The sequence below is a fragment of the Pleurodeles waltl genome, chromosome 7 (genome assembly GCF_031143425.1).
Source record: "Pleurodeles waltl isolate 20211129_DDA chromosome 7, aPleWal1.hap1.20221129, whole genome shotgun sequence".
In the NCBI taxonomy this organism is placed as follows: Eukaryota; Metazoa; Chordata; class Amphibia; order Caudata; family Salamandridae; genus Pleurodeles; species Pleurodeles waltl.
This window is the reverse complement of record NC_090446.1, coordinates 409,144,117-409,170,488: the sequence shown is the minus strand read 5'-3', so window position 1 is coordinate 409,170,488 and position 26,372 is coordinate 409,144,117. Positions and strand designations below refer to the sequence as shown.

At 43.4% G+C, this 26,372-nt stretch overlaps 1 protein-coding gene across 1 annotated transcript in view; it reads left to right on the top strand.

The window, feature by feature from the left end:
- Positions 1-26,372, top strand: part of MYH7B (myosin heavy chain 7B) — a 156,298-nt gene that overhangs the window by 60,155 nt on the left and 69,771 nt on the right. Inside the window, exons 19-23 of the mRNA XM_069243897.1 lie at positions 574-661; positions 1,565-1,682; positions 3,205-3,328; positions 22,560-22,696; positions 24,106-24,361. Coding sequence (XP_069099998.1) covers positions 574-661; positions 1,565-1,682; positions 3,205-3,328; positions 22,560-22,696; positions 24,106-24,361 — 723 coding nt within the window. The remainder of the gene's footprint in view (positions 1-573; positions 662-1,564; positions 1,683-3,204; positions 3,329-22,559; positions 22,697-24,105; positions 24,362-26,372) is intronic.

The following is a 26,372-nucleotide window of genomic DNA, read 5'->3' as shown; positions in this document are numbered from 1 at the left end:
AGGGGTTGTCCTTGTTTAATTTACACATTGTTAAGGACTAGCCTAGATTGCAGTCTGCTGCTAAGTGGCTGTGGCTGGGGGAGGCTGCAGTCTATTGTTCATTGGTTGTGGATGGTGAAGGCTGCAGTCTGCTTTAAGTGATTAGGGGCTGCCAAGGATGTGCTCTGTTGTTCAATGATTGGGAATGGCCAAGGATGCAGTCTGTTGTTCAGTGACTGAGGGTGGTCAAGGATGTGCTCTATTGTTCAGTGGTTGGGAATAGCTAAGGGTTCACTTTATTGTTACATGGCCGACAATGGGAATGGTTACAAACACAATGTTAATGTTTGGGGATTGAAAGGCTGTTCTTTTGTGTTGTGATTTGGGATGACGGCGGTGAAATAATTTTTCCATGAAAAAGAATGTCAATGGCCGTAATTAGATGGCCAGTGTTTTGGCTTTCTTTTGATAAATCGGGGTTGTGGGTGGCTGCGAGGGATGTCATGTGTCATTGCCTCTACAGAAGACAAGATTAGATGCATGAAAACACTTAATTGTCTTTTAAATCTACAACCTTGGATGTTTGCTCTACAGGAAAACCTGAACAAGTTGATGACCAACCTACGTTCCACCCAACCCCACTTTGTTCGTTGTATTATTCCCAATGAGACCAAAACACCAGGTAGGTACCATTTGTGAACAGCCACCCGAGTATAGTGGAAAACAGAAATCGAAGATTAATGAAAAGGGCTGTTAATGCCAAGTGAGAGCTGTGGTGGCTGGGTGGGTAGGAGTAGGCAGTGTTGGTAGCCTCAAAGGTTTTACTTTAACAATACCACAGTATTACCTTTGGAAAGCCTGGCATTAACCACAGCACTGACCACATTCGGGCAATATTAACCAGACACCTAGGTACATTGTTCAATTGCAAACTTCAGAGTACTTTATGGCCTATCATCAATTTCTATCTTCTGTCCAGGGAAGTACTTATAGCAGTGCTGGTACACGATGTAAATTTTACAACCAAAACAACGGGGATTAATGCGTTAACAGGATTTTATTATTTTTGTCCTCGCTTTGACCAAGCTCTCCATATTACGTCCTTCCTGGAAGCCGGTTCATCTCACACCTTACCTTCTATATCCATCCAGTGTCCCTAGGGCTTTTAGGAGATGGTTATACTTCAGCATGGAGGATAGCGATATTGCCGTGAATCGTTTTACAGTTCCCTCATGTTGGTTGTTTCCGAGTGAGCAGAAATGCCTTGCTTTTAACTGTGGGCCTAGTCCAGGAACTAGCTGGCTCAATAAAACTGATGCATCTTCGATGTCGTTCAGCAACTATATTGCTGGATGTTTGGGAAGGGTTATCAGTATTCCTATGAAAACTGTATGTTAGTGGTAATGTGAGATCCACTATAGCTGTATGAGGCATTGACTCAATGTCCAGATTTTTTGCCATAATGTAAATACATACTGTACATTGTCAGGCAGAAACATGAACCTCAAAAACTAACAAAGACTTCCTGGGGGGAAATCCATTGATTTAGGGTTATGGCATTTAATGGCTTTGCTTACTTTTGCAGGTGTGATGGATCCCTTTATGGTGCTGCATCAGTTGCGGTGTAACGGCGTTCTGGAGGGCATCAGGATCTGCCGAAAAGGATTTCCAAACAGGCTTCACTATGCCGATTTCAAACAACGGTAACTTGCTCTACCTGTGATGTCTCCTAGTGCTGCCACCAGTATTGTTTCATTTTTCAACATAATCCTTACTTCTCCTGTGCTGAACCCGCCTTGCAACATATCCCCTAACAATCCTCAACCCTAAGGTATCTGACTACTAAAAGGCCTTCTACAGAAACCAGAATTTCAAAGACCAGGCAGCAGGAACATTACTAATGGACTTGTTGACTTTTTCAAGTTCTGTTTCCTGCAGGATTAATGTTTAATTGATTTTCACAAGTCTACAGCCCTTGGTAGCAAAGAATCTAAAACACGTGGGAGGGAATGGTGCACAACCTTAATAAATGTAAGCACAAAGGGTGGCTAAAAAGAGTGCTACGTAGGTAGCAAACTTACACAATAAAATTACATCCTATTGTCATATTGTTGATAAAGAACTGTTAGTAAAATGAGTATGTTTACAGCGATAGTATAGCAACAAGCTGTAGTTATAGAGTTCATATATGTATATGGCATCACCTCTCAGTGTTTTTAGTACAGTTACACAGTAAAATAATGTAGTTCACCATAACGTACTAAATAAGAGATAGATCAGCTTTGTAAATATGTACCCACAGCCAATGTTCCCTCTAATTGTTTTCCACTGTGTGCGGCAGTGTGCGGTCTCTGTGCGCTGCAGCCAAGGAAACGTGCGCCAAGAAATTGACCATTCACGCGCACGCAGCGCATAACTAGCCAATATCTTTGGCATTAGCCTCTCCATACCACTAAAGCAAAAAAGGGATATCATTGCTCCATGCAATAGGGCATCAAGGCAGTTTTGTGACCTGGTTGCACACCCCAAGGCCATGACCTGTTAGAGGAGCACGTATATTGCTCTAAAAGGCTTATTTAGGCTTAGAAAGTAATAACGCATATAAACTACCACAAAGTATAGGAATGGTGGAACATTTGATAATAGCACATTTTCTACTGTTCTGAAGCATTTCCTAGCTCATTAACCATTAATTTCCAAGACAAATATCACTTGCTCGCTTGTATGCTAAAGTACGCCAAATGATGTTTAAAACACTCCCCGCGGCATTTAAACGCTGTTTTCATTGACTTCAATCCAGATTCAAATATGAGCATTATCTGCCTTAGGGGAGCACGTATATCGCTCTAAAAGGCTTATTTAGGCTTAGAAAGTGATAACTCATATAAACTACCACAAAGTATAGGAATGGTGGAACATTCGATAACAGCACAACGTGCGCGCTTGCCAAAGGGGCCTGCGCGATGGGGGAAGGAAAGGTGCGCGCACGCGAGCGTGCACGCCTTACAGGGAACATTGCCCACAGCTCCCCTGCTAGTGTTACACAATCTGTCATGAGTGTTAGGGTGCTTGCTGGCGCTGGCATCATTTAGACAAAAGCCTTTTGTGGCCTTTAAATTTCCTTAAGCTCTGCATGTCAATTCCACCCCCCGGTCCCACTGCCAGGGACATCAGCATCTACAGATAGAAAGAAGCACTAAGGCTTACCTTCATTTTTCGGCACAGGTATCGGATCCTGAACCCTAATTCAATCCCAGATGACAAGTTTGTTGACAGCAGAAAAGCCACTGAAAAACTACTGGGGTCCTTGGATATTGACCACACGCAGTACAAATTCGGCCACACCAAGGTAAGGTGGTAGTTCAGGACACACTATATCCTATATAAAACACTGTCAATGTATAGCTCGAGCTGGACCATTTGTTTTCTTACTCAAAACACTGATGTATAACTAGAGAAACATATGCACCCCCCAAAAAAAACCTGTTGCACTGCTTGCCCTCTTTGATTGTCTCCTGCATGATCACCTTAGACCACAGGTACTCACAAATATTTCCCCAGGAGGCAAAAAGTAGGGTGGGATTGATGTAAGGTGGACGCAAGGGAAGCAAAGCATGTACATGGAGTGAACAGTGAGAGGTGAGGGTATTTTGAGTCTCTAGAAGAGTCATAGATTTCACAACACTGCGTTATGCTGCATTTGAGTTGCTATCCCTCTACCCCACCTGGGAGTATGCCTTCTCTGCTTGTTATCACTACCTCTTTGGAACATCAAGTGTACAAAGGAAGTAACGATTATTGAAGTGGAATGAAATAGAATCTTAGGCCTCACAATTTTCATCACAATTGTTTTTATAAATATTCTTATTTTGTTTTTCAACAGCATGTCCAATAACCAAGAAAATAGTATACAGTTTTTCACCAGTATGTGTTCAGCATCAGTAATACAAAAGACAAAACTGAAAACAATACACCCCCCCACCCCAAGATCGACACTCAGACATTCAGCAGCCAAGGCAAATACACAATCTGTCCACCACTGTTCTACCCACTCCACAATTTCGTGATTCCCTCCCTGTCCACCCTTATCAATGCACCTCATTTTCTCCTCCGTCAGTGCTTCCAAGGAATGGAATTGCATCCAGCCTACCCAAATCTTACAGAAATTTTGGGGACAACCCGTGCTGGCATAGGTAGCTTTCTCAGCCATCATAAATATGTCCATTCCTCCTCTCCATTCTCCCAGTGTTGGACACTCCCACACTCCCCAAGGACAAGCAAAATCCCTTTTGGCCACTACCAGGCCAAGACCACAAAACAGTAGCTTAACACAAGGTAAATCCATATCATTAGGGATTCCCAGGAGGATTAATTTGGGGTCCATTGGGACAGCACCTCTCTAAATTCCTCCATAATCTCTGCCAAATAGTCCTGCATCAGTGGGCACCCCAGATCGTATAAATAAAAGAGCCAACCTCCACCTGGCATCTCAAACACTGCAGATGTTGTGCTTTCCCCATAACATGTAACCTTAATCTGTCATTATACAGGGAGTGCAGAATTATTAGGCAAATGAGTATTTTGACCACATCATCCTCTTCATGCATGTTGTCTTACTCCAAGCTGTATAGGCTCGAAAGCCTACTACCAATTAAGCATATTAGGTGATGTGCATCTCTGTAATGAGAAGGGGTGTGGTCTAATGACATCAACACCCTATATCAGGTGTGCATAATTATTAGGCAACTTCCTTTCCTTTGGCAAAATGGGTCAAAAGAAGGACTTGACAGGCTCCGAAAAGTCAAAAATAGAGAGATATCTTGCAGAGGGATGCAGCACTCTTAAAATTGCAAAGCTTCTGAAGCGTGATCATCGAACAATCAAGCGTTTCATTCAAAATAGTCAACAGGGTGGCAAGAAGCGTGTGGAAAAACCAAGGCGCAAAATAACTGCCCATGAACTAAGAAAAGTCAAGCGTGCAGCTGCCACGATGCCACTTGCCACCAGTTTGGCCATATTTCAGAGCTGCAACATCACTGGAGTGCCCAAAAGCACAAGGTGTGCAATACTCAGAGACATGGCCAAGGTAAGAAAGGCTGAAAGACGACCACCACTGAACAAGACACACAAGCTGAAACGTCAAGACTGGGCCAAGAAATATCTCAAGACTGATTTTTCTAAGGTTTTATGGACTGTTGAAATGAGAGTGAGTCTTGATGGGCCAGATGGATGGGCCCGTGGCTGGATTGGTAAAGGGCAGAGAGCTCCAGTCCGACTCAGACGCCAGCAAGGTGGAGGTGGAGTACTGGTTTGGGCTGGTATCATCAAAGATGAGCTTGTGGGGCCTTTTCGGGTTGAGGATGGAGTCAAGCTCAACTCCCAGTCCTACTGCCAGTTCCTGGAAGACACCTTCTTCAAGCAGTGGTACAGGAAGAAGTCTGCATCCTTCAAGAAAAACATGATTTTCATGCTGGACAATGCTCCATCACACGCGTCCAAGTACTCCACAGCGTGGCTGGCAAGAAAGGGTATAAAAGAAGGAAATCTAATGACATGGCCTCCTTGTTCACCTGATCTGAACCCCATTGAGAACCTGTGGTCCATCATCAAATGTGAGATTTACAAGGAGGGAAAACAGTACACCTCTCTGAACAGTGTCTGGGAGGCTGTGGTTGCTGCTGCACGCAATGTTGATGGTGAACAGATCAAAACACTGACAGAATCCATGGATGGCAGGCTTTTGAGTGTCCTTGCAAAGAAAGGTGGCTATATTAGTCACTGATTTCTTTTTGTTTTGTTTTTGAATGTCAGAAATGTATATTTGTGAATGTTGAGATGTTATATTGGTTTCACTGGTAATAATAAATAATTGAAATGGGTATATATTTGTGTTTTGTTAAGTTGCCTAATAATTATGCACAGTAATAGTCACCTGCACACACAGATATCCCCCTAACATAGCTAAAACTAAAAACAAACTAAAAACTACTTCCAAAAATATTCAGCTTTGATATTTATGAGTTTTTTGGGTTCATTGAGAACATGGTTGTTGTTCAATAATAAAATGAATCCTCAAAAATACAACTTGCCTAATAATTCTGCACTCCCTGTATACTCTATGTAGGATCTTAAATTGGATCAATCGAACTCGCAAACTAATTGCCTCTTCTCATGGGTGCATCAGTGCTGCTTCCCAATTGACATCCTCTAGCTCCCCTAGGTCTTCCATCCATCGGGCACGCAATCTGGTAAATGTGTCAGGCAGGTTATTATTTATGGTCTTATATGTCACTGATACCGCCCCTCTCCCCAGTTCCTCCCCTCCAGCGGGACATATTCCAGGACCCCCTACCCTGAGACCCTCCGTGCATGTCATAGTTGTGCGTATTGCACTCAGGGCAAAACACTCGTGTTAAAGAGAGGCAAAGGGAATGATATCTCCATCCTCCAACAAGCCCCCCACTTTAGAAATCCCAATGGGGTCCTCAAAGCCATATAGTTTCCCCATCTTCAGCAGCCATTTCCCCCACCCCCCATGAGGGAGTTGTACCTTACCCCAGCCTATCAGGGAGAAGACACAGCCTCTCCACTCCTCCATAAAGGTAGGGTAGACATGATTTCCCCTCCCACTGTGACCTCGCCAGTCAGAACGTGGAGTGGTCCAATAGGGCACATATCAAATCATTAACATTGATGAAGTGGCCAACCAATAAAAAGCTTCCATGTCAGACAGGGACACCCCTCCATTATATTGGCTGTGATGCAAAGTTTTTAGGGCACTTCTAGGGTATCTTCACCCCACAAGAAGAGAGGCATGTCCCTCATTATAGTGGCACAGACCTCTAGGGAGATCTGATACTATGTATTTTGCAGAACGTACAACAACTTGAGGAGGGAAATCATATTAAACATGGCTGCCCGCCCCATCAATGTAAAGGGAAGTCCCCTCCATCTTTCCCTTTTGGCCTGGCATGCCCTCACCACTCTCCCCAGGTAGTGGGCATAGCAGATGTCCATCCTAGGTGTCATAAATATACCTAGGTATTTAAAACCCTCCTGCGTACCCTGAAGACGTTGAGGCAGGGAGTGTAAAGTCATCTCTTCCTGTGGAGTGTAGAGGTTGGATTTATCCCATTTAATTAGATAACCAGAGTCACTCCCATATTCCTCAAACAGTTGAAAGATTCACAGGAGGCAAGATAATGGTTCTGTTACATACTGGAGTATGTCAGCAGCGTACAGGGAAATCCTCTCTTCCAACATGTCCCTTCCCCCAATCCTGAAGCTTTGCATCTTGGGGTGGGTACGAAACATACATGCCAGTGACTTTACAGTAAGGGTAAAGGGGACAGCCCTGCCTAGACTCCCTCCTAATTGGGAACTTAGAGGAGAAAGCACCATTGACTCTAACTGCTGCTACCAGGGCCTGTTATAATCGGTGTACCCACTCTCTATATTGGGAACCAAATCTAACTTTTACCAGTGTACGTTCTAGAAAGGTACAGTGTCACGCACCAGAGCTACATGTGAGTCCAGACATTTCTGTATATTATTCAACCAATTGTGTGTATGCCATAAATTATATCTCGTCGGCCGCCCCGGCAAAAAGCCAGACTGGTTCCTAACGATCAGGGGAGTAATAATTAATTGGAGTCGTGTGGTAAGTATTGTGGCTAAAACCTTCATCTTAATGTTCAGTAGTGAGATCGGTCTGTACGAGGCATACTGCTCGTTCAGTCTGTCTTCCTTGTGAATGACAACTATGAAAGGCCCTTCTCAGATCAGGGGGGAGAGCCCCCCATTGTCCTGCCTCCATGAACATATTCAATAGATGGGGTGCCAGCATCCTGCTATTGCGTTTATGTTGTTCCCCAGGAATCCCGTTGAGACACAGGACTTTGTTGGAGTTCAGCTTTGCTGTAGCAGCTTGGACCTCTGCCAGGGTAATTTCAGCTTCCAGTTCCTCACAGACCTTGCCATCTAAGGCAGGGGTGGTCACATCTCTAAGATATCTATCAATGAGGGAGGACTCCTGAAGCGGTTGAGCCTTCCAGAGTTATTCATAACATCGAGCAAAAAGCCCATGCGATATCCTTGTCTACTCGAACTATCCTAGGGCCCTTTATTTCCTGCAGCCATCTAGCCTTGCCTTTCCTTCTTCCCAGCTTCAACTGCCTAAAGGCCAGGGGATCAGGCTCCTGACCCAAAGTGCTCTCGAGTTCTAGGAGACAACTCACAAGACCCTCCAGGGGTTCCAGTCTATTTCTTCCTTTTCCTACCAATCAAGTTCTGGGCACTATCCCTGAGTTCTGTTTTGTATGCCTCCCGAGGCACCACTTTAGATGTGACTAAGCATGCATTTTCTTTAAAGCAGTGTTCAGAGTCAACCTGGATCCCAATGGTCACCTCTTGAATCTGCGGTTCCTAGGCATTACGTTTCCAGCCTCTCAATCCCCCACTCTGGCCCCCAGTCGAACCACCAGGGTAGAGTGATCAGACAAACCCTGTGCCAGATAATCTGCCTGATTTATGGCCCCACCTTCCCAGCCGGGGCAAATATGCAGTCAAACTGGGAAAATATCTTGCAGGATCCAGAAAAGTTAGGAGTATTTTCTATCATTAGGGTGGACTCGTCGCCAGAGGTCAGATAGGCCAAGGGACCTGGTGAAATGGAAAAGCGGGGTGCGTAGTCTAGGTGTCCCAGAGATCCCTGTCTTATCCAGGACCGCTGCCAAAATATCATTGAAATCTCCCCCCACAATGCGAAGTGGAGAGTCAGCCTCTAACAAAATCTCTGCAAGCTTCTCTGATATGGGGTCCTGGAGTTTAGTTGAGGCATATGTACTAACAAGCATGACTTCCGATCATCCCCAGAACCCCTGCACTCCTACATATCTGCCATATGAGTCTATCCATTGCCACACTATCTGGAACGGGGGGCTCCTCTGAATCAGGATCGCCACCACTCAAGATCTTGAGGTAAAGCATGCATGTTCTAGTGTAACATAGGCTCCTCTTCCCAGGAATTTACATTGTGTCCTTCTAAGGTGTATTTCCCGTAAGAGCACCATATCTGGATTTAATATCTTATTGTATTGATTCACCCCCTCTTGACCTTGTCGCCCAACCCACTTACATTCCAAGAGAGGACCATAAGAGTCTTAGCTATTACAGAGGAAGTATCATCTCCGCCCCTGGTAGTGATCATCCTAGGTGTGGGGGGAGAATGTGGGCCTCCGTCAACAAAATAACTGAAGCATAGGAGGAAGCAGGAGAATGGTGAATGACCCCCAAAGAGTCTGCCTCGGACACCTGGGGATGGGGGGATAAATATCTTGAGACTCACAGGAGGACTCCAAACTGGCCTACATGTCTGTTCCCAGTGCAAATTAAAATCCCCCAAATGTGTGTCAATCTTGCCCCCCCCAAAAGACCCCTGCATGTGTGGAACCCATGAACTTCTTGACCGGGGCCGAGAGGTCTGTAGCCCACCACCCCTACCTGAACCCTCAAATTACTAAAGCACAACCAGATTCAAACCCCCTGGTAGCGGAAACCCTTGTCCCAATAACAAAAAAAAGCCTTGATCAGACTCAATAAGCCTTTGCACAGATCGGCATAGAGAACTCAGTCCTGTGTTCTCTGGCCCTGGATCACAGCGCCTAACCCACGGTCACATTGTCAGCGCCAGTCTCAGAGGCCACTGTGGTCAAAGGGTGTTTATCTGATTCTTTCTCTAAGTGAGCAATGGCTGCTGCCAAAGGATGAAGCCCCTCCGAGCCAGTCTCCTGGTCTTCATAAGTGTAGCCATGTGTCATGTCTACTGTGCATCTGTTAGCCCAACTTTTCTTCCTGGTGGCCGGAATCCAGCCACCAAAAAGTGCTCGCACTCCTCCACTGGCCTTGTAGGCCACCATGGCATACTTCCTACTCCCCATCTCTGTCACTGGCTTCTTCTGGGCCTCAGACAGTCTTTCAGATGGATGCCATCTCCCCCTGTGTTACGCAGGCCTGTTTCGAGTCTTCCACTACTCAACAGCCTTTGACGCTCCTCCAACCAAGCCCAGGCATCCTCTAGGGTCTTAAAAAAGAATGCCTTCCCCTGAAACAGAACCTTAAATTTGGCTGGAAAGAGGAGCGGAAATCAAAGGTGTGCTATTGTTTCTGGACCTCCCAGGTATAGTCAGGGAAGATAAGAATCTTGGAGTTCTTGTGCCAGACTTCCCCTAATTTAAGAACATCCGCAAGGATTGTATCTCGTCCTGAATTTTAGGAAGCAAATAATCGCTGGTATTGGGTTGGGGGGGGGTGTTGATTTGTCCCGGTGGAGGTTTACCTGCCAGGGGTCAGTGGGTGCACTCAATCACAAAGCAGGATGGCAACTTATCAGGTGGCATGATGGGACATAGCCAAGAATCTAGAAAGTGAAGCACGTTCATGCCCTCATCCCCTTCCGGGAACCCTAAAAATCTCAGGTTTGTTCCACCTGGCCCGGTTCACCGCATCCTCCAGTCAGCACATCCTTGGTGGCGGTCCTACTCTCTATCTTTTAATGATGGAGGTCACAGATCATATCTTCCAGTTCCGATATTTGGGTTTTGACGCATGTGACCCTTTTCACCACTTTGCAGAGATCTTGCTGCAGAAGGGAGAAGTTGACTGTACCTCCCCTACTCTTCCATCCAGGGCTTCTCTGAAAGAATGTATTGCCAGGAGGAGGACAGCATTGTCAGGCATTGCAGGGTATTTGGGTTCAGTCGGGCGGTCACTGCCTTCATATAGCGATCCATCTGTCCTTGACTGGGGGACTAGCTCACAATCATCACTAGCCATGCCTCAGGAACTGTTACCTCCCTTTCCAGGTGAGTTTTTTTCTGGACAGTAGGGCGACCTTCAGGCTGATGGGGGAAAGCCAGCAACAGTTGGCTGAGCACTCTCCACAACCGAGGGCAGGCCCGCGGCCTGTGCAAGATGAGTCCCACTGTACACTGGTGGTCGCTCGGAGTGGCAAACTCCATCAAATTCTTGACCACTCATCACTCACCGGGGGCACTGGGCATCAGGGATGAATATCTAGACATCAACCGTGGGTTGGGCATGGATGTTTTAGGATTACATAGCAGGCTGGCACAGAGCTCACTCAAGGAGCGTCCCACTATTGCCATCTTGGCTACACCCCCTTTAATCTCAATTTTTAGTCTTTTATCTATAAACATTAGGAGTGCTTAGAAACAGGCTCTGTTAAGGTAACAAGTGCTATAAAACATCCTTGACAAAGACCCTCCCCCCAAAAAAAGTGTGCAGTTCACTGAAGTGAGAAAACACAAACCACCAACTCTCCTGCTAGATATGGGACAGTCGGAAAGATTTAGCCATGGTACTTGTAGACTTGATGTTTAATCCTGGCTGTACAACTTTGCCTAATATGCTGATTGTGAACTTGAAAGTATGAGCAGGTACTACAGCACAGCATCATTTTTTGGTAGGAGTAGTCCCTGAGTCTCACCAACAGAAACACTCACACACCAGTTGGTGTGTGATGAGCAGGTGGAAACTATGGAACCAGAAACCATGACTTGTACTGATATTGGCCTCCCCATGTGACAAATTGTGCTCTCGTGGTAATCACTTTTTGAACATTACTCGGGGGTACCTTTTTACAAGAGATAGGAAAAACTCAAATCAAACACAAACTGACAGTGAGTATGTGATAAAAACAGGACTGTTACCCAACAGTTCTTTGTTTTTACCCATGGGGGAAGAGAACACCCTGGTGCTTCTGCCATACGCATTTGTTAGATGTTAGTTAAATCATATCCTTCCTATGCTTCTGTCCCTCTTTTGCCAGTATGTGATAAATGTGGGTGACAGACTGAAAGCTCTGGCCCAGCTTGTGGTTCTCTTGGATCATTGAGCCCAAAACGAGCGAAGCCCTCCTATGGCATCTGTCTGCCACCCATGCTCTAACCGCATGCACCAAGAATTAAAGGCAAAGCATTAACTTTTGATTTAAAACGAGAGAAGGAAAGCAATGCGCATCTAGTGGCTGATTTGTATAGGGTAAAATCAGAAAACTTGGTATCAATCCCAGCTTTTCCAGTTGACCAAATTGTGTGATGCTCGGCAATTGTTTTATTTTACTTTCCCTCCTTCTCCTCCATTATCACATATGAGAGCACACTGAAATGCATGAGCTCAGAACATGTGGGGTACAAGTCCCCCTCTTCCATTTGATTAATACACTATATAGGTGTTTCATGTATCACAACCACCTAGGCCACCCAGAGTGCGTATTACAACTGACTGTCCTCTTGGTTCACTAATGGCATTGTTGTTTGGGTGGGGAGGGCTTGAAAGTTTCTAAGTTCATGTTTGAAAACTGTCACTTTTAATACTTATCTATCAATTAAGTGATATATTGTGATGTACTAAGGTGAAAAGCTTCTGTTTTTTTAATTTTAATGAAATATACACTTTTTTAGTTTTGAAGAGATTGTATCATGTTTTTACATGTTTCTTGCACAGTCGTAAAACAATGAAGGTGTTCCTAACGATAAGTGATGCAGGATACCTTCTTTGCGTCTTTCCCAATGTTAGTACCCAGTCACATAAACAGCAACTTAGTGCTGCCGTTCACTAGGAGGCTGCACGCGACGGTAAGGAGGACCATGGGCTGAGTTTCCTTGCCTTAGACTATCACTTAGTAGTATGTCATTTCCTCGCTCCAGGCCTACTGTCATACTTCTGACTTATTTCATCCCAACCTTATACTTTCCAGGGGCAAATTTGATTGGCTCCATTAAAGCCCTTTAAAGCGCATTTGAATTGCTACACCCCTTCCGAACCAGCCTTTTAAAATCACTTTTGAGAGGTTCATGCAAGTTCTCGAGTTATTACAGAGGTGCACGTGACCGTATCCCAAATGTAACTGCCTTATGAAGACATATTTGACTCACCCATTCTTTCCTCTTCAGCTTTTTAAAAGTACCTTTGTCTCTATGCACCTTTTGAAAGGCATATTAGATTCAGTCTGGACAGCATTATAAGGCCAGATCACCTCCGAGACTTACCTGGGCCCAACGCAGGGTTTAACTCAGACACTTATATCAGTTTCTAATTTGATCATATATTATAGAAATAAGATGTTCTTATAATTAGTCTTTATCAAAGAGAATTTACTAGGTTTACTTGGGTCGCTCAAAAACTGTTCATGTGTATTTATGTTTGGGAATACACGAAAGATACACAAGGAGGCTGGCTATAACAAGCATTGGTAAAGCCACTAGCTGGTTCAGCATTGGCAAACTGAAAAATAAAAAGGTTATTGTAGGTGCAGAACCAAAACAGAGACAGTTCAATGATGTATATGTGCACACGCATACTCACGCATGTGCACATATGCTTGATAATGCTACAGCAGTCCTAGTAGAATGGCATTTAGGTGCACATGCTTAACCATGCAAGTGTACATATGTGTCATAATGCTGTGGTAGGCATTTTGCACTATTTATTTCAACGTATCAAGATGGCAGATCCCGATCTTGGAACTGTAAATTCAAAATATAAAAAGTGTGCAATATTAATTTATTTCCACAAATACATCTTATAGATGTGGACTCTTGGAATATAGCAATATTTATAATAAACATGGAACAATACATACCCAAATTCTTCCAGTAACACATTAATTATATTAGCATAACAGTTTCAGTAAATATTGCGTTTCTACTACAAAAATCTGTTATTCAGATTACATTATCAAATGTAAAACAGTTGTCCATCATGAGAAGAACAATACATACAAACTTCATAAATAGGACCTACATTTAATATCACAGTGCACCCAGCTCCACAGATAATACCAGAAATTCATACAGTTGCCAGAGGCTTTATTAATTACATTGGTATATTACCACCCTGAAAAATACTTTAAGATCAGCATTAGATACTCGCCATTGCAATGACAGTGTTTAAGATTTACCTTTGTATTTCCTAAATTCTACATAAAGTACCTTGCGATATATCACATTCAAAATGATATTTTCTGAATCAGTGACATACTTCGAGATTGCAATTGCAATATCTAAAGTGTGCATTGCTGAAAAAATGGCTCGTGCTTTAACTCTAGCTTAAGTCCCATCCTTCTTTAATTCAAGTCGAAGAGTGTTTTCCCTCTCACTCTGAAAAAACAACAATCCAGAAGGAGATGGAATTAATATATTTTGTTTGTAAATTTACAATGACATTTTCCAAAGACTCTACCTCCAAAGTCTGCAATTCTCCAACCTAGATCAATACCTATTCGGAATTAAAACAAAAAGTTTGCAAAAGCACCTTGTTCATAAAGGAGCAGCTCACTGTCAAATTGCCTCTGCTGGCCCCCAAAAGAAAAAAAAGAACAGAATGGGGAGGGGCAGTGTGGCGTTTGTGGAACGGGCAGCGGGTCAGCGGTGAAAGTAATGGCAGGAGAAATGGGAACAGGGAGGCGCAAAGGAGAAATGAGGAAACTGAGTGGGAGTGGGGTAGTGTACAAAAAGCAGCAAACAGCTCAGTTGAACAGTGAAGGGCAGACGAAGCAACAGACGAGCTTGGGGTATCGACACAGAGCGTGGGGAGAGTATGTGATGGGGAAGCAGTACACAGGGCGAGAGCAAGAAAACACACGCACTCCCATTGAGTGCAGAAAGAAAAGGAAAAAAGTAGTTTCCAGATGTGGATTCCTAGACAGATACAAGTCACCTAATCAAAACAAAGGTAAACCAACTATGCTTGTGCGGAGGAACAATGACAATAAGAGGGAGGAAAACTATCAAATAAGAAGCAAGCACATGAGACTTATAGGAACATCAACAAATGGTAAGCAATGGGTTAACCCAAAGTCCACTCTAAGTATTAGTATTCCATACAATCAGTTTTTGACAAGACTACTGAACGTTGCCTGTAGGTGATGCCTAAAAATGACACTCATTCGAGGCAGGATAGAACATTTTACACAAATTCTCATCCTGTTGTCAACCCTAAACTTTAAATGGCTCTTTTAAGCTATGCCTACCTTCTTACACAATTAACATTCTCGCAACCTCACATCTTTTCCTCATTCTTCAGAGGTTTACAGCCTTTCTCAAGCTGGAGATAGATTTATTAGACCTCTTCTTGCGTACTCCCTTCTAATCTCAATAGTCCTGCTGTACAGAAACTAGCCTCTTGTGCTTTGGGTTCCTATAATTATCCTGACCACCCCTTGCCCCAGTCATGCCTTCCTTGTATACCTCCTATTTTACTTGAAACATTGAAATTCAACAACTTAATTACACCTTTGCTTAACTTAAAAAAAATACCTATCTGTGTTTCCTGCTCTGACCATAACTGCTCCAGCAACCAAATTCAGCTTTTAACATCACTGACATATTATCCATATTTTTTTGTACTTTATTTGAGCCTCTTCTGCTTCCTTTGCTTATTCAAGTCCAAATCTAACACTGTACCTAGTTCAATATACTCTAGCTCACGTGGGCGGTGATATCACAGGAGAAATACCGAAATATTGATTTGTAACATTGAATAACTAAGTGTTTTCTTTAAGGAGTTCTGGTTGACATCAAATAGACAAGGGGAGTTAAGGCCAAACTATCTGTGATGTCACTCAGAACGCTAAATTGAAAAACATACACACTATTTACTTCTTACCAATCTATGATTTTATGTTTTGTAAGCCCCCCGAAAACATCTACTACCAAAGTAAAAAGAAAATACCTGTCTTCTTACCACCCACTCCCACTCCCACTCCCACCACCCTCTACATTTGCCCCTCCTCTCAAATACAAAAACACCTGGTATCCTGCATCCCACCCCAGCCCTGGTTTCCTACCTCCCACCCTGAACACCCTCTACACTTACCCTCGGTCTTCCAGCCCAGATATACCTAGCTTCCTGCTACCCAGCCTCACAACTCCTTGTGCAAGCCCTCTGCCCAAAGATACACTTCCAACTCTCACATTGAGAGCAGAGAGCCAGCAGTGCACTGACAGCAGCTTTGTGAGAGCCACTGGCCAGCGTTGAACTTTTGTCCCTTTGTGCATGGATCTGCAGAGACCTGTGCTAATAAGTAAACATTGAGGGATGGTGCAGGGCAAGCACTGCCTGCTTTCTGTTGGCTCGCTCAGGTCAACGCAGATGCAAGAGAGGCAGTAGAAGGAGAATAAGCCTGCCAGCTGCCTCTTAATTCTCTTGGAACTCTGGAGTACTAAACAAGGTGACAGAAACAGGACAAGCATTTGCAATGCAATAGGTCTCACATATTCCAAAGAAGTTAACTGTCATCTTTTCACAACAGCGCCCACGAGCAAAAACAAAAAAAGACACGATTGGAAACTGAGAAAAGACAACTTAACAAAATGAATTAAAGTTAGCTTTAAAAAATAAAACTGTGCAACTTTGTTTGTCCTGCTGGGCACGTTTTTGCCAGTCACAAACCTTCTGCTTGCGGGACACTGGAAGTTAGAACAAAATAGTACCTCGATCACCTCAGGAGCAGTGGACGGGCAACTATTAAGTTGTAATCAATTAGTGCTTGATCCCTGCTCCACACACAGAAACAGAAGTGATGCCAGATGTGCATTGACATATTATGAGGCTGTGAAGAAGAGTGCCTTGCAAACCAACAAATGGTGAGTGACAGGCTGGCTACAAGCCCTTTATTGAACACAACAGTGTCTTGCATGCAAGACGCATGCGCTAACCCATGCACTCGCAGGCTCGACCCTAAAAAAAGGGTGCTTTCACCAGTTACCTCACAACAATTGGCAACTACTTTCCCAGTATGTTTACGTTCAATTCAAATAATGAATGACTGGATTTTGATCCTGTTATTCACGCTAATGGCTTCCACTGGAACCCATACAAAACATGTCCTTTCTACCTGGCTGCTTGGTACAATTATTGGATATCTCATTTGTCCTTTTGCACATCGGGCATGTGAAGATGCAATTCCCTCCTGTATAGCTGTTGCAAATGTGGCATTTTAGCAGCGTTCAGGAACCACTGTACTGTAGTTCCCAGGAGCCTCGAGCCGCTTTTTGAAGACTACAGCTGCAGGCAAAGGGAAATGCTCACATGGAGCACGTTTTCCCAGAATTTCCCAACTCCTTCTGCTGCTGGCTTTCTCTTAGAGAGCTTAATTCCAAAACAGCAATCGCTTGCCTGAAGGTTTTCAGGTGGGATTTAAAGGGGCTTGCAGGTAGTCTGGCTCTGTAACTTTCTTCTTCCCCTTTCCTTTTTGCAAATGGCTGTTTTTTCCTTTATTTTTCTATTTGATTGCCTTTCCTTCATGGGGATCATTGCCACGTGGTGTTTTCATAATTTTGTTTCCTAAATAAGGGCTCCAGTTTGGTTGAAGAATAAAGTAGCAGTGTTCCTTCAGCAGTTGTTTGATCCGGCCACTTGCCGGTTCATGTTTCTTCGTGCTGGTGGGTGACTTCTGGAAATCCTTGTCTTTTCCTAACTTTTTCCTGGAGTTCTTCCTCCTTTAAGGTGTGTTTTTAATGTCTATGGCTTTTCTCCTCCTGTGAAAGGGACAGTTTATCGTGCGTATCGTTTATCACACATATTCCACTTCTGTGATTGTATGTTGGCGTTACAAAGTAGCCGCCCATTCCTTGGACAGTCCGAGACTCGGCTCCGGAAGTTATCTCTGAACAATAGCTAAGCCAGCTTCAAGGCTGCTCCTCACTCCAGGGTAACATTACCCTCTCTAAGCGCTACAGCGCATCTACATAATGAAGCATGTCTTGTTCAAGATGATTTATAAGACGGCACTGGTGCACCTCGCTCACATAACGCATTATGTCAGGATATTTATAGTTGTGCCATTACAAGAGTAAACCCGAAGCATTTAAGTTTAGGTGTTTTGCAGCGCTGAGAAATCTGCATGTTGACTCATACACACGGTCCACTAAAATAAAGCAAACAAGTAAAGGAACAGTCATTTATCAAGTCACAGATTTAAACAAGCATTTACAATGCATCGCGTCTCGCGTTTGCTCATGTTAGAGCTGATCGAGTTGTAAACTCTTAACCGACTTTTCACCTGTCGGGCAAAAGTGCATTTATGTACATAACCCGAAAAAGTGAAATCAAGTATGTAAAGCGCTCGACTTCTGCCAAGCGAGAACGCGCTCGTAAATTAGAGAAAAAAAAGTCCACGAGCCCGATGGAAAACAGCGAGCCTCGCATGTTTTCTGTACTTGGTCGCTGCGCTGGAGGAGGGCTAGCCACCGGAAAAGGCATGACGTATGCGTGCCTTCGACTAATGAAAGCAAGCAGATTTTATTAGGGAAGCCCACCAACCAATAAAAAACATTGACGTGAAGTTGACAGTGCTCCGAGCCCTTTTCTAAATACAAAAGAGTCTCCCTGCGAAACGCATGCGCAAGCGCATGCAACGCAGGCTCGACCCTAAAAAGCACTTTGTTTTTTTCCCCAAAATGGAAAGATACAGAACCGTTTGTGAAATTCTTGGACACAGATCAGATCATCAGTAGGGCGACAATTAAATTATACTAAAAGTTTCTGGTCAGTAGGTAGCTTGGAAACGTTTTTGAAGATAATTTATTATATTGTCTACTCTTCCTCTGCCTAACAGTGCTTAGTTTATGCCAGGGGTCTTATGTGGTGTCACTTCCATTATAACATGAAAGACTGGGACTTTTTTCACCATCAGACTCTGACTTAAAGCAAGAGAGACAGTAATGTAGAAAAGGGAGAAAGATAGAAAAACAGTGGTAAAGGGATAAAAAAGAATTTGTAAAAGTGTGATCACAAGACCAGAAGTATATGATGGTCGAAAAAAGAGGCATAAGTTGAAATCAGGACTAGGTATCCTTCGTATGCAGTATCCACTGGAAAATGACAGCACTGGTGATGGGCTCCTAAGAAAAACTTTGGGGCAGATTTAGGGGAAAGCCGCACTGCACCGAGTGAACCAGATAGTGAACCATAAACATAGATTTAATTGTACCATTTTCCGGCTCCCCTAACGGGGGAATGTCCCCTTTGCATACATTATGCCTGGCGCAGGCATAATGTAGCGCAAAGGGTTACAGAGTGGCACAATGCACGCATTGTGCCACACGTGAAATAGGGCGCTGGGATTTCGGCCCCGCTGGGCCACATCAACGTAAAAAATAATGACGTTAGTGTGGCGCAAGGTGGCGCGAGGGCATTATAAATATGCCCCTTTGTGTCTCTACACCTACAAATTTGCACTACTGTCTAGTAAGGTCCAACACGTGAGGTGTGCTTTCATTTTCAGTTTTATAGTATTATTGGTTTACTCTAGTCCATTCATATCCTCTGAACTCTCTGGTGTAGGCTAAAACAAGAATGAAAGCTATATTCCCAGTTTCCAACTAACTTTATGTTACACATTTTGTGAAATCGAGTTGTTGGTTGACTGGGATGTGAACCCTGGCCAAGCAACAGCCACACACCCATGCAGGGTGAACCACAAAAAGTCACTAAATTAATATGTGCTTAACCATAGGTAGCTTGCCACAAAAAGGAGCCAGGCTTAACTTAGAGGCAAGGGGTAAAGTTTGCTATGCAGCACACATACAGTATTAAAGTGGAAACACAACACCATAAAATTCCCAAACCAATTTAGAAAAATAGAGTAATTGTTAATGAATGATTTGACACCAAACCAACAAAAACCCTTTCAGTAGAACCAGAGTTATGAATTTTTAAAGTTTAAGGTTCAAAGTAGTGCCTAAAAGGAAACAGAACCAGCAGTGGACATCTAGCTGTGTTAGACCAGGACAAAGTCAAAAGTTAAGGCCGACTGCGAAGGAGCACGGTTTGGATACACAAAGTGGATTGGGCCCTGTCACCGCTTACCTTCGGAGGTAAACATTTTTGAAGAAAAAGTATCTGAGAAGATAGAAGTTCAGTGGGGAAAGGCAGACAAAGTGTCTGAGGAGGAAGAGTCATCGTTGGATAGCTATGGAGGGAAGCCTTGGCGTAGATTGTTACCTGGATTTAGTTGTCAAGATGGAAGTCAAACATCTGCAGCAGGACCAGGCAGATGGCTGTTGCCAAAGACAGTTCCATGAGGTCAGATACCCCTTTGGTGAAGGACAGCTGAAACTTATTTGCTTCTGCAGAGAAGAACATAGGGGGAAAAGCCACAAAATCAATCTGACTGATGCACCTCAGGCAGATAGATGAGCAAGTTAGTCCCAGTTTTCTCCTGGTTCTCAGAGCATGTTTTGGCCAAATTTTGTCTAAGTCCTCAGTTTTGGAAAATGGCCATCTGGGCACCTTTAGCACCACAACCAAGAGTCCAGGAGTGAATGGAGTCCTCCTGTGAGTTCAGGACTAATTCAGGCTGGATCCAGGTGTGGGTTCAAAATGGTGTGAGCCTATTATGTCTCTGTGGCTCTGAACAGGCGGCCAGAAAACTACCCCTTGGAGTCACATCTGGAAGTCCCGGATACAGGTTGAAGATGCAGGGCTCAACAGCAGGGCTGCCCTCTGAAGGATCAAGGCAGGCTCCAAGAAGGAACACAGTCCTTCTAGGTACAGCAGCAGTCTGGCACAGTGCACAGCAGGTCACAGCAGCAGGCAATCCTCTGAGAGCCCTTCCGCAGAACCAGTGGTGAAGTGAAGAGTAGGTCTGGGAGCCATATTTTTATACCCTGGTGCCCTTCTCCTAGAATGTGGGAGAGGTTTCCAGAATGGTTCTTTGAAGTTCTGTGAGTTTCCTGCCTTTCATGCCCTGGCTCCAAGCTGGCTGCACTGACAATAGAGAGTTGTAAAGCCTATTGTGAGGAGACAGGACACAGCCTATTCAGATACAGTTGGGGCTGTGCTTGGATCTGCCCCCCCCATCTTGCTAGTTGATGGACCATTCAGGTTCTGCTAATCCCACTACTGTGTGACTCTCTGGGGGGATTCACAATGTCCTAACTCTCAGCTACACCCAATCATGTGACCAAATACAGGCCGCAAACACAATGAGCTAAGGGCAGGAAAAAGGCAGCTTTCTGAAAGTGGCATTTTAAAAATTGTAATGAAAAATTTGACTTTGCCGTTAATAGGGTTTATCATTACAAGTTCATATGTACTAAATGAAATATCTACCCCCTCTCATTTAGGAATTACCCCTTATTAAATGTAATAATGAATCCCCCATGTTATCCTATGGGAGGGGTAGGCCTTGCAGTAGTGAAAAATGAATTTGGGAGCTTCTCACTACCAGGAAATGAAAAACATAAAAGTTAACACTTTACATTTGACTTATACAGCACCCTGCCCTTTGGGCTAACTATGGCCTATGTTAGGGGTGATTTATATATAATAAAAGGGGAGTTTAAGGCTTGGCAAGGCATTTTAAATGCCAAGTCGAAAGGACAGTGGGGCACTGCATTCAGGCTGCAATGGCAGGCATGGGACATGTTTTGAAGTGCTATTTAAGTGGGTGGAACAGTAGATGCTGCAGGCCCACTAGAAGTATTTAATTTACAGACGCTCTGTATACAGTATACTACTCTACAAGGGACTTTGAAGGAAATCGCTTATGTCAATCAGTTATATGCCAATCAAACCATGTTTATGGGAGTGAGCACGCACACTTTAGCACTGGTTAGCAGTGGTAAAGGCCAACACAGCACAAATCCAGAAAAAAAGGAGGAAGTCAAACACCACAACACCACAACCTACAGCATGCGGCAGTGGATCAGCCCACTTTAGCCACTGGATCGCTTCACTATGAGTGATTTCATTTTGCTTTTTCATATGTATATCTCAACCTAGAAAGTTGTGCACAAGTGCCAGTGCTCATAGGCCATTTTCAGCTTTCATTTTTGCTGTCATTTTGTTTTTGTTTATTTTTGCAATACCATTTTTTAGTTACTTTTTTGTTAAAGATATGAATACCATCTTTAGATGACAGCGCTTTTATTTTTTGTTTCTATTACCCTTTAATGCCTATTCCACATGTTTTAATAAAAAAGAAATAAAAAATAATCATTAAAAAATCACAGGCTTGCCAGTGCTTGTTATGAGCAAGAACAGAGCCAGGGTCATTGCGGTCATTTATCTCTTTGGCATTTGGACGTGAACAAGAGGAAGGCGGTTTTTGAAGACCCAGGGCTGCTGCTGGCACCTCGGCCACTTTCTCCAGCTCATGGAAATTAATTGCAGCTGGCACGGGGAGGGAAGGAGAAATGGAGAGGCAGAGTGCAGGTAGATGGAAAAAGAAAAGGGGGTGGAGGAAGAGAGTGAGACGTCTTTGAACATTTTTACGAGGGCTGCCTTTAATTCCTAGACCTGCCCCAAACAGAGCTTGGATGTCTGTAATTTATAAATTCACTTCCAAAATACACTGTACAAGTAACAGGTTTTGAATAGAGCATAGGGAGAGGGCAGGTAGGGAAAAGATCGGAGAGGTTGTAGAGAGTAAGTATCACTGGTTGGGGTAGGACAGCTTCATGCTAGCTGGCTAGAGAGTGCAGTCAGCCAGTCACATGTGCCTTTTCGGTCTGGGATGAACTTGGCCTCCTGATGATTCTCTTTTGTTTCAGGTGTTCTTCAAGGCTGGCCTTCTTGGCCTGCTAGAGGAGATGCGTGATGAACGCCTGGCCAAAATTTTGACCCTGATGCAGGCACGGAGCAGAGGGCGGCTCATGCGCATTGAGTACCAGAAGATCATCGCCAGAAGGTATGAACACAGCAGTGGGACATACTAGTCAGCATGGATGGCCTACATTTTTTCCCAGCATCTTCAGGCATCACACTTTCTAATTTTGCATCAAAGCACTATCAAGACCAACAGCAACCAGTACCTGACCATTCAGTGTTTTTATCCTTAGTTCAATGTGTTGGGAACTAACGCTTGAAATAGTCTACATCAGCCTGTTATTTGCTGTTCCTGCTTGTAGTATTTGTAGCTAGCAGAAAGAACCCCCCCAATTTTATTTATGAATGAATTGTACTTATTTTTTCAAAGCACAAACTGAAATGTGCCCATCAAGGTTATCCAACTGCTGCACACAAAACTAAACTACGGCACCCGGGAAGCAATGCAAACAAAGTTAAGGCCAGCACACTAAAAGCAGACTTGTTTACTAGAAGAAAATCCTGCTTCTCTTTTTGAAATTGCTGTTCACATATGACATGTTCATCAGATTTGAAAATCTGTTTAAAAACAAACAAGAATTTAAAAATGGTTCAGATCATCCGCAGGACTGAGAAGGGTCTGAATTCCATGGGGGTTTAGCGTCTGGAATACAGGCCATTAGGTGTTAATGCATTTCCCTATAGGCACAGAATTGGGGAAATCATTGAGACATCAGGCTTTTAGTTCCAAAGTGGCTGAGACACTGTTGGAGTTTTTGGCTTCAGGGCTCTTTTTTCGATATACATTGTGTTAGCTTCTAACAAATTCTAAGGTTTAGAGTTTTATGGTGTTTACAAACAAAGATTGCAAAGTTTTGTAAACTTGACAAATTTTGCTACTGAAACGTCATGCAGAAGTTTTTACAGAAGAATGTTCTCAGAAAACTATTTTGGGGAAAGAATTCGTCTCCTAAAAATTTGATTTTTCCTTGATTTGTTCTGCAAAACGTTTGCAGTACTTTTTCTCACGTTTTAACTTGTGCAATCTTTCTGACATTTTAGAAGCTTGAAAAGTTTTCAAAAGTCCTTTAATAACTGAGTGTGTTGAGTTTTATGACCCAATGGGAAAACTGTTTTGCAGTCCCAAAGCCTGCGATTTGCAACATCACATGCTTTACCAACACAAAATAGTGTTTTGATATTTACTAAAGGTAATCTACGAGTCAGAAAAGTTGTTCCGACTTGCAAAGTAACCCTTACGAATATCAAATAGCAGCGGCGTGAAAAGGGCCACACTCTGATTTGTGATTCGGAATGCTAAATGTTGATGGATTATGATCGTTATGGTGGTCAGAAACAATGGATGAGCAAGGAAGGACTCGAGGGTTGGGGTGATTAATGATTCGTTGAGGAGCTTCTCCTTTAAGAATCATGTCTGATGACATTGGGTGGAGCACACAGTGGAGTTGTTTGTATTTCTCTCTTTTCTGACTGCATCCTTCTACAACACAGAGATGCCTTGCTGGTGATCCAGTGGAACATCCGAGCATTCAATGCCGTGAAGAACTGGTCATGGATGAAACTTTTCTTCAAGATCAAGCCTCTCCTGAAGTCAGCTCAGACGGAGAAAGAAATGGCTAACATGAAAGAAGAGTTCCTGAAGTTAAAAGAGGCCCTAGAGAAATCGGAGGCAAAAAGGAAAGAACTAGAGGAGAAACAAGTCAGTCTAATCCAAGAGAAGAATGATCTAGGTCTCCAGCTTCAAGCAGTAAGTTACACATATGTCACTGCGGCATCTCTTGGTGGACGTCGTAAGAATATGACAATTTCACTGCATTCTTATGCGCACTCACCAGCATTCTTCCTGATACACACGCATCCACAAGCGTATACAGTAACTTTTAAAATAGCCCCCCTGTAAAAACGTCACCTTACTGCATCTCCATCCCTTGACGGCCTCCCCCTAAAAGTAATGCCATTACGTGTTTTCGGGTACAGTGCGTTTTTTCAGCATTGCGTTCAATGTGCCCAAAGAAATATTTACATCAAGTGACTACCTGTTCTGCGCTGGTATACTAGAGAGTGGTGGAAATCTTGGTTATTCTGAAAGGTAATCTAGAGTTTTGCTATTATCGTTAAAAGTTTAACAATTGAATGGCTTACAAGCGTTCTCTTTATATTGTTAATGCCCCTTAAAAGTAGATTTTTATTTCAGCAATGTTCTTTTGGCAAACGACTTCCCCATCGCCTATTTTTCTTTAGTCCTCGATATATGCAATATTCAGGGGCCCAGAGCAAGTGAAACAAAGCATCGTGTAACTGATTTGAACTTTCATGCTATGGTGTGCTGATTTCTTTCTCACAGCACCCGATTAGATGTGTGGTTCTTTGTTATTTATAATATACTGGTCATTAACAAACTTTTGAACATTTACAAGTATATATTCTCTCTCAGTTCTGCTCCTCACAGCACCAGCGCTGAGAAGTCACTGAAACTACCTAAAGTGTGCCAGAAACAATATGATGGTTTAGCAACAGCTTCAGTATTCAGCTCTGGTGTGCTTCATAAAAAAATCACCTAACGCTGCCACACATGACTATCTGTCACACACGTACTTGTGGATTATGACCCTACAGCAGAGGTCTCCAAACTTTTTAATGCCGCGTCCCCCCAGTTGAAAAATAAAAATCATTGGGCCCCCCCTCAGAATTTTATACAATTATTTTATAAACATAGCAATGTTTAAATATGTCTAAACCTATTTAAACATTGCAGTTAGGTATTGTTACCTTTTTAAAACTGCAATAATATGCTTCTGCTTAAAACAAAGGCCTGTTATCTGTATAATATTTATTTTGGCCAGAGTCTGGGCCCCCCCCTGGGATCACTTGAGGCCCCCCTAGGGGGGCCCGCCCCCCAGTTTGAAGACCTCTGCCCTACAGGGTAGAGGGCCAGTGTTGCCCTATAATCTTAATAACTCATTTCCCTCCAAGTGCTGGGCAGGAGTAGCTGTACGACCAGAGTCATGGCTATTTCTAAGAGGCCAGCCTTGTTAACAAGCCTATTTCTGTGAAGACCCCCAAAGTTGATGCAGAATATTCAGACATCAGGGACTGGTTAGTGTGTTGAGTTGTGACCCAGCTGCTCTCTGATATTCTGGAGCAGGTTTTCAAGTCTGAGCCCACTCCATCATATTTTGAATGGGAGTACAAAGAGTGTGTGTGCTCTCAGTCGGCCACCTGCTCATGCAGAAAAGGGGACATGATCTCAAGAGGAACTTGGAGTAGCAGGAGACGCATGTGATTCCGCAGTTCAGCTGTGACATAGCTTATTCTTGAAAGCACTATGCATATTATTAGGCCGATTGACTCTATCGCTGTCACAGTAAACTTGGAGAGGTCTGGTATTTTACACGCTGAGAGAAAACCTCAAAGGTGAAGAAAGGATGTCTTTTATCAAGGAAATTATCGATGAGCACTCAGGTAGCACAGAATGCTTTTAGGGTCACATTACAACGTTGCCAGTATCAAAATTAAACCTGACGATAATTATTGGAAATGCTTCCCACCAACTATATGCTTCTGATAAATACACCCCTGAAGATGCAGAATGTACTGCTGTTACATTTATTATTGTTAATTATTCCTCGTGTTTTTGACTAAATAGCTTAATATTAGATGTTACCATGCAGTTTACAAGAACAGGAAAAATATAGAGGGCAAATTGTTGGGGGAATGCATTGAACTATGAATTATGAACCTACTACAAAACTAAACCT